The sequence below is a fragment of the Prosopis cineraria genome, unplaced genomic scaffold (assembly GCF_029017545.1).
Source record: "Prosopis cineraria cultivar Desert tree isolate PC_DT_omini unplaced genomic scaffold, ASM2901754v1 PC8, whole genome shotgun sequence".
Taxonomy (NCBI): Eukaryota; Viridiplantae; Streptophyta; class Magnoliopsida; order Fabales; family Fabaceae; genus Prosopis; species Prosopis cineraria.
The window spans coordinates 20,163,824-20,173,772 of record NW_026555339.1 but is presented as its reverse complement, the minus strand read 5'-3'; the positions used below and the strand labels follow the sequence as shown (position 1 = coordinate 20,173,772).

The following is a 9,949-nucleotide window of genomic DNA, read 5'->3' as shown; positions in this document are numbered from 1 at the left end:
TTGACTTTAACATTAGTAGTGTTTTATTTTTTATTGCTACAAAATGCATGCTAATAAATCTCATTTTTGTAGTAGTGCATTGATCCATGCATATTTGATTTTAAAATGTAGGACTAAATCAGAACACTGGTTGCTAACGGCAGTTCTGTTAACCCTTGGCATGCCATAGTACACCTAAATAGCAAGTTGTTTGTAGGAGGTGCTAGTCTCGTGAGCAGGCCAACGTACGTGAAATGGAGGGATGGATATTCATGAGTATGGTACTCATGCTTGTTATTCATGGGCTTCATACCTACGCTTGTTTGGTGGCTTCTAGCCATACTTGATTATTTCATGGCTTTAAGCCACGCTTGTTGGTTATTTACCCTCGTGAACTGTGTGTTCACGTTTGTTGATTATTTACCCTTGTGGACTATGTGTCCATGCTTGTTAATTGTTTTGATCAAGTCCTACTAAAGAAAGAGTTTTGAGACTTATTTTCCTTAGGTTTGATCTTGAAAAGTAAATGGGTATTTTTATTGTATATGGATTTGTATTGAGAAACATAAATTCCAAGGTGTTTAAGGATATGAGGAAAATTGAAGGTGGAACTTGAATTTCTAATAATTTTAATTGAATTCTCATATATTCATACGTTATATATTTACCTAGTTGTTGGTGTTGATAATTATAAGTATGTGTTTATATTATTACAATTGATTATTCTAATAAGTTTATAATTGACTCATTTATGTTACTTTTTATTATTTCTTCCAACTGTAAATTGAGATATTATTCACTGAAAATATTTTTGTTCTCAGATAGCATAGTCGATAATGACCTCTTGTTGAACTTTGAGGGGCTCATTGTTGAATTGATGAGAAGACCTTTTGAAGATACCTTTCTTTTCAAGTAGATATTTAATTATGTGTTATACTTTAAAATTATGATCAGATACTCCACATTAACTATAGAGAGGATATGGTCTATTATCTATTTGTCTGTCGATTGACGAGGAGTAGAGCTTTGTATTTCTGATTTAGATTGTGCATTGATGTAGTAAAGAGTTTGGGAAGTTCTATTTATGGGAGAGATTCTATTGAAATTTTTACAAAAAGTTTAAGAATCTTTTATTTATATAAAAATGTTATAATGATTTTCCATCCTATTTTAAATGAATTAAAATATTAGATTAAAGTTTTCTTAAGACTTAAGGGATGTATGTTTGTACATATATCATGTACCAGTCACATTTAATTTTTAGGGCTTGACATTGGGAGCTTGGGTTGAAGAGACAAAGGTCGACGGAGTTAAATGGTGAAATTTTAAGTGAAGCTATGACTCACAGACTCAAGTTTTAGGAAAGCAATTGAGGCTGAGGTTTGGTGGTCACCAATGGCAGAGGGCCGAGAATGGATGGAGGAGTGGTTGCTAGCATAGGGGAAGGAGATTTAAAGGTGGTTGGTGGTGGAGATGGAAAAGACAAGAGGCAGAGTGAGAGAGGATTGAGGCTATGAGTATCATATTTGGCAAAGTTGCATGAGGGTTTCAGATTTGGGGGAAATTATTTGATTTTTTTTTAAATACCAAGCTGCAAAACGCAGCTTGCATACTTTAAGGGAAAAAAAAAAAACTTATTTTATTAATATTATATATATACATATGTTATTTATTTATTAATTTAATTTTTTTAAAAAAAGATAATGCTGCAAAACACATGTCACACCTTGAAATATGGGAGTAGCCGATATGGGATATGCACCTAAACACACATCCCTTAAGCATAATTTAAGAAATATTCCATTTTAAAAATACTTTTCATTTAAATGAAGCCTTAATATTTTTTTAAAAATTTTGACAGAATCTCCCTTGAATATAGGATTTCCCTGAAATTTTACAATATAAATTTTTAAAAAATATTATAGCATCTAGGAGCTTAGCTCCTTCTAGCTAGCAGACAAAATATTTACAAAATGAAGACCTTATTGCAGCCTATATGGAGTACCTATAATATTACTTATAAAAGTATAATACATAAATTAAAATTTTACATAAAAAATAGAGATTAACCAAATGGCATCACAACTTCAATCCAGTAGCAAATCCCTTAAATGATCTGACAGAGGTACAAGCTATCTAAGATCAAAATAACTTTCTAGTGAATAACATTCCAACCATAACATTTTACAAATTCAAAATGAATAACTACAACAGATACATAAATTAAAGAGGAAACAATTTTAATGTAAACAAATTTGTACGCTCAGAATAAAAGTTCTATATAACTTCAAAATCAAAAAACTTTAAATCTATAACAACAAAGCAACTTTAACATTTGATCTTGACAAGTCAAAATGATTAAATAAATACATAAATACAAATAATAAAATTTGCCAATTAAAAACCATTAATCATCAATTAATTAAAAATTCATATTTTTGGGAATTTATAACAACAATTCACAAATGTGAACATACAGTCCATAAGGGTAAATAACTAAAAGTGCCATGAAGACAAAAGTGGACACACAGTCCATTAGGATAAGTAACTAAACTTAGCCTTATATACAAAACAAATGTAGACACACAGTCCATGAGGGTAATATTAACCAAACGTCACTCAACGCCACAAAAACAAATACAAGTATGAGACCTATGAATAATAAATGTGAGAATAGAACTTACAAAAATCAAACTAGCCAGTCATTGACCATGGCGTGCCAAAGTTTAATGAGACTGCTGTTAGCAACCAGTGTCCTTCATAAAATTCCCTTCAAATCCATTTTTAAACTTGCGAGAAAATCATTACTATAAAAATACAGTTTTCATTCTCAAAGTCAAACTCACATGAATAGTTTTGAGCATTAAAAACTTGCCAAAATAAAATTTCATAACCAATGTCCATGTTTGGCATTTTTTGAGTAACCCAAAAAATAACTAGAGTTAATAAAAATAGTCTCATTAATCTTGAAAGTATCCTTCATAAGGAAAAACACAAGCACATGTCATAATTCAAATATCCTTTAATATCTTGTTATAATTTCCCAAGATAAAAATAATTTAACTAACAAAATATTAATATGTGATATAATTTTTATTGAATGACCTATGTAAAAAAAATATCTTGAAAAAATAATTTTATTAATAAATTAATTGGGACACCATCCACTTACATAATAGATTCCCGAGCATATAACTTACTTCCAAATTAGCCCTTTTTGCAACAACTTGAGATCCTTAAATTTCTATTATCCAAATAATACTATAGTCACTTTCCTATATACACTTTACAATCACTAGTGGTTGTAAAGTGTATATAAAAAAATGATGGGAAAGCACGATCACCAGTGGTTGCCAGTTGAATGAAGGAGGAGGGGCGACACCGCACAAGGAGAGAAGAGGGAAATCGGTGCAGAACAGGGGAAGAGGAATGAGACGCGAGCACCACAGCAATACCAAACGAAACTCTCGTACTCCAACACCAGCGATGAGCTGACGACAGAGAAGGAAGAAGGAGAAGACAGAGAAAAGCTTCTGGATCTAAAACATCTTTCTCTCTTTGTTGTGGCTGAAGAAGAATCAAGAATGGGGAAGAGGCTGGATGGATCTCAGTTCAGATGATAAGTGGCAGAGCCATATTGGAATATGGTAGCCTTGAGCACTAACAGCGGTGATGAGCAATGAACTGAGAAGGAAGAGATGGCAGAGGGTCTTCAATTCCAAACTTCCCTCTGTGTCCAGCGAGTTTGATGAATTTGGAAAAAGAAATGAGAGAGAAAAATATCTGATTAAAGTGGAGGGCAAAGTAGTAATTTCATAAGGCAAAGTAGTAATCATATAATGCATGGGTAACTCTCTCTACCCCCCTTCACTCTCTCCTCTCTCTCTCGGTTGTTTGGAATTCATGATGTAATATGGTAAGGTAAAGTTAGAACATCCCGGTCCCCCTTCCCCCAAAAAAAAAAAAAAATAATGTGTGTTACTATTAATTTAATTTATTTTTTATATTGGTTAATATTATTTTTTTTAATAAATGTTTGAGTTTTTAATAAAAATTATCTATATATGTTGTTATTCTTGATTAACATTAACTTTTTAATCGCATGAAAATAGTTGACAAGGGCTTTGATCCTATAAAAAAGACAAAATAAGTATCGGAATTCAATTTTGAAGGTCAGTTAATTAGCTGGTGATCATGTTCATCATTGGAAACCTAAATAATGCTTCTGTCATGTGTAATGCTCCTTTTAGAAATAAGCACTACGTACTCGCGTGTGTGCTCCCTGTGTCATGAAGTTATTGTTGTTTCAGAAATTCAATGCCGTTGACCAAAGAAAATTATTATACACTTATTTAGTACATCCAATTTTATTTATAAGTTATTTTTAGTTACTTCACTGAAATAAAAAAAAAAGGAAGTTAACTTATTGATATTTCTTGGAAAAAAAATCAAGAAAGAAAGAACGTGACTTAATACAGTAAAACATTTTACCAAAAAAAAAAGGGTAAAACAAAAAAAATTGATTAAAATTCCATCTTTTTTTTATAACTATTCTACGCTAGCGAGCTCAATATCTGTTGTTCTATTAAAAAAAAAAAACTGGCGTTTACAATTATTTTAATTTATTGTTTAAATTTTATATTGATTAACATTATATTTTGTAATAAATGCTTGAGTTTTTTGCTGTTATTATTGTGATAACTTTTTATTTTATAATATTCATTAATCAAATTATGAAGTTTCAACATTATTCGTTTTAAAATTTGAACGAATAGTGATTTTTTTTTAAAAAAAAGGAAAAGCTACACATGCTAATAAAAATAATTGACAATGACCCTCAAGTCTTGTGGTGCTAGACGTGTCCATCGTGGCCCCAAGTTTTGGGTTTGGTAACGTACTTCCTCAAACACTATGCTTGCTTCCAAAAAAAAAAAAAGGAAGCAGTTGTAAGTTTGTCTCTCAGTTCTTGGTAATAAAACAACTTCGCTTAAATCTTAACTCCCATGTATTAATTAAAAAAATTTTGCTTGAATCTTAACTCTTATTATGGAAAATCACCCCAAGCTTTAATCTACTCAATAACTTTTTATTTTATTTTTATTTAAGTATTATATCACCAATATTACCATTGGTTATTTAATATATGATATTGATATATGAATTGATATTAATGTAAAGAATTTAGATGGCCATGTGATGTAGAACAAGATGGGGGACAAGGGTAAGAGAGGAAAAAAAAAGTGATGGGATAGAAAAAAAAATAGAAAGGAGAGAGAGAATATCATCAATATTATTGAGTTTTATTCTATAACACTTAAAAACTGTATATAAATGAAAACTCTAACTCTATTTATAAAGTTATAAAAATAATAAAATGATATATTTAAATTCTAAATCTAATTTAAAAAAAGATATTAATAAGATGATAATATCCTATTTTTTTGAGTATAACTAAATCTAATTTACTAACTGTTAGTTGATTTAAAAAAATACAAATGACCTAAAATATTTAAAAAACTTAATCAATATTAATTTTATGTAATTTATAAATTTTGGATGAATATATATAAATAACAAGATTTTAATTAATAAATATTAAAATATTTAATATTTTTACAATATTTATTGAATTTCATTGTAACAAGATTTCATGACACCTAGCATTCCTAGAAAAAGAGTTCATAAGCAAATTAGCATTTAAGAATATGATTAGAGTCCTACTTATAATTGTGCATAGGCCCCATGCATGTACCGCATTAACATAAAATGACAAAGTAAATAAGTGATTAATACTAGAGGTTATTTTCTTTTCAGAAAAATGGTTAGGGGGAAAATTATCCCATTTATTTGTACAGGATGTTCTGCACTCCTCAAAAGTAAGTTCAAGGATAAAAACAAACTTTAACACTTAATGTTATAAAAGGGATCCAACTCTTATTTATAAGAGAGCTTTCATGTCTCCAAGCTATGAGACTATTGGCTTGCTTTATATATATTGTCACATTCCCAAAATTAGACGTGACTAGCATAGGATATATGCACAAACACACATTTCTTAAACCTTAAGTCAAGAAACTTTTATATTTCTAAAACATAATTAGATTTACAATATAATGAAAGCTTCAATATTTTTGTAAAAATTTCGAAAGCACATATCTCATAAACAAAACCTCCCAAAATTCTACAATGCTTTAAACAAAATATTTAAATCAATTAGGAGCTTAGCCCTATCCAGCCAGCTAACAAAATATATAACAAAATAAAAACCCTGACTATAACCTATATGGAGCACCTAAAAGTTAATTAAAAAAATAAAATTTTATAATTCAAATTTACATCAAAAAGTAGCTTAGTCTATAGGTCTTCCACTTCCCAGTTAGTGGTTAAGTCCTCAACAATTAGCAGGAAGTTTAGCATCAACTAATAAATCTAACACCAAAATATTTTTCAGTGAATAGTATCCCAAAAATGAAATTTAAAAGAGTAAAAATAATAAACTCAAACAATTATGTAAAATAAATAAATAAATAAATAATAATTCAATATAATAAACTTAATAAATTTGTAAATCTTAATCATAATCATAAAATGAGAGTATGCTAAAATTGCTTTATTCTATCATACTTGAAGAAAACAAATTATTCATATATAAATCAAATTAGTATACTTACTAACTGAAACCATGTAATTTCAAATACACAAGTTGATTAAAATTTTAGAATTTTTTGAGAACTTAACATAATAGGTAATAAATATAGACACAAAGTCCATAAGGGTAAAATAACTAAACACGGCTTATGCCACAAAGACAGATGTAGACACACAGTCCACGAGGATAAATAACCAAATGCAACTTAAGCTACAAAACAAATGTGAACACATAGTCCATGAGAATAATGCTAACCAAACATGGCCATAGCCATGAAACAAATATGAGTACGAGACCCACGAATAACAAACGAGAAAACAAAGCTCACGAAAATGAAACTAACTAGTCATTAACCATGACGCACCAAGAGCTAACGGGACAGTCGTTAGCAACTAGTGTTCTTTATAAAATCTCCCTTCAAATCCATTTTCAAACATGTGAGAAAATTATTAATATAAAAATAAAATTTTCATTCCCAAAATTCAACTTGCATGAAGAATTTTAAGCATTAAAAGCTGGCCAGAATAAAATTTCATAACTAATGTCCATACTTGCATTTATTGGACAATCAAAATTTTTCAAAGCTAATCAAGATAATTTCATAAATTTTGAAAATAAGAATCTTAGAAAAATTTACATGTACCTACCACATCACATTTATTTTGTTGTAGTAATCTTATATTTCACATGAGAAAATAATTTAATTAATAATATAACCAAATTATCATAATAATTAGAAATGACCTTCATAAAGATAGATGAAATTTTTTAATAAAAACTATTATTAGTAAAATAACTGGGATGCCATACACTTACTTGAAATTTTTTCAAATAATTTCCTCCTCTTACCACATTAATTGATTTCCTCTCCTTCCTTCCACCTTCTTAAAAATATATTAGGGTCTTAATAAACATCTAACAGTGCTAAACAAAAAAAAAATCTTCCAACAATCACACATCCTCTCTCTCTCTCTCTATATATTTATATTTATATAATGACTATAAATTTAAAACTTTGAAACGAAGACTTGCACAAAAATTCCTTCATAGACATATCTAATTTTCCAATCTACTCAAAAGAACCTTGTAACATTCAAACCTTTTATTACATTATTTATCAACAACCGTTCATTTTGAAGAATTCACCATGCTACAAGCTAATTTCACAATTAAATTTTCTTTGCAACCTTCAAGATAAGTTTATAGATCAATAACACCCATACAAACCGTCCATCTTGCAATAATCAATGAAATTTTAGAGAAGTGCCAAAATTATGTAAATTCTTCTAACATGCATTTCATCAAATACCTTGTGGGCATGAACCTTTTAACTAATACCCACATCTCCCTCATCAATTTCACTTTCCAAAATTTATTAGCTTCAATAATCAAATCAATTTCAACTAAAACTCAAACGATACCATCAACATCTTCTTTTGTTACTCCAATTTTCAACTTAAATCAAGCTTTTCCTTTACACCCAAACATATACAGTCAGGGGTAGCAATAATAGAGGAGAAGAAAGCAACTTCCATCATAAACTCACGCACATACAAAAGCGAGGAAGGGAGATGGAAATGTTTTTTTGACTCACCATAAAGGCAGCAGAGGAACGAAGAAAGGAATTCAAAGCTCCCTAGCTCCAGATCAATCTCAACAGAACAGGAAAGAGAAGAAGATTCAGCCACATGAAAATGAAGGTAAATGAAGTCGGCGACACTAAAGAGGAAAGAAGAACAGCTCGCAAAACAACCCTTCAACTCTAGTGGATTTAGTTCCTCACACATCCACCGGCAACGTACTGTCTACAATAAGGGAGGCAGAGCAGAGAACGAAAGAGGAGGAAGATTTTGGAGCAACCACACAGCAGCACAGATGAAGCTCACGCACCTGTCAACGTAGAGCTAACTAGGGAGGAGAAATGACAGAGGACGCCGTGAACAAGCTGTAACTGGAGAAGGACACTGGCATCGGAGAAGAGCAGAAGCTGAGAGTTCTGGATTTTTCTTCCTCTCTCCTCTGGTATATGTCACGAATGTGAACAAGAAAAGGGAAAAAATCTGTGGCGGGCAAAATGATAATTTAGGAGGCTGGAGATATAAAATAATGCCCCATTGGTAGGTGAGCAAGCAACATGACTTTCATTAGACTAAGATTCCTTTTAATATATTTCTCCAAAAATTAATAAAAATAAAATCAAAATATTTAAAATAAATTTTAATTTTTAATTTAGACTCCAAGGTTATCACACACACACACAATTCATATTCTCCCTCTGGACTATAATATAGGAATTTTTTAAAATCCTTATTTGGTTCATAATATAGGATATTAGATAATTTTTATAATTATTTTTTAATTATACCTCTCCTTCTTTTATTACTCTTTTTTAAAAAAATAATACATTAAAATTTCAATTGTTATTATGATACTCTCATATAGAGTATTTAATGAGGATATAATTAAAAATGTAAAATATTTCAAGGAATTAATGTTTACCCTAAATTTTTTTGAGATTTGTGAACTAGTTACTAATATGTTATATTATAGTCTAGAGGGAGTGTATATACTCTAAGTAGAAAGCACGTTTGAAGGAGTGGCCTTCCATAATGTCACAATTCCAAAGTTGTCCTCACTAATGATGTCATTGAAGAGTTGAATGAGTTGGAATTCAAAATTGGATTCAATACTCCTTCTAGTCCCTTTTAAATGACCCTATTAACTATTTTTATAAGATTAAGAAAATTAGTTCCGATTAGTTTCATGTAAATTTTATTTTTATAATTTTTGAAAATCACCCTTTAATTGATAGATTATAGCTCATTAGGGAAGGAAGAAAGGATGGAAAAGCTATCTATTAGGCTAAGAGTTAAAGAGATGAGGACTTTTTTTTTGTGACAAAAAAATTTAAGTGAGCTTGGTCTTGAAAGTTCACCAAGACTAGAGCATGCATTTAGGCTCAAAGAGTTCTTATAAAAGTGCTTACTAATAACTCAAGTTGTGGAGTTTGGACATTTATCAAGGAGGACATTTTCCAAATCAGTTATAAATGTTTTATTAAATTTTGTAAGGGTTATTGTTTTAAGAATCAATGGATATGATATTGTAAATAGGACCAAAAGGAATAAATAATTCTACTTAAGGGGAAATGACAAGTAAGGATCTAAAAAGAAAATTAATGTCAAATTAGGATCTTTTCACATTAAAGTTTACAAGTTCAGTACTATTTCTTCTATGTTTTAGTATTAAAATCTTGATTTGAGATCAATCTTCTGATGAGGTCTTGCTTGTCATTCTTCTTAGCTCCTGGCTTATTGTTTG

General features: G+C 29.8%; 1 protein-coding gene across 1 annotated transcript in view; it reads left to right on the top strand.

Annotated features, from left to right (window-relative positions):
* Nucleotides 1-1,391: 1,391 nt before the first annotated feature.
* LOC129317445 (uncharacterized) overlaps nt 1,392-9,949 on the top strand; it is a 44,300-nt gene continuing 35,742 nt past the window's right edge. Inside the window, exon 1 of the mRNA XM_054961770.1 lies at nt 1,392-1,473. Coding sequence (XP_054817745.1) covers nt 1,392-1,473 — 82 coding nt within the window. The remainder of the gene's footprint in view (nt 1,474-9,949) is intronic.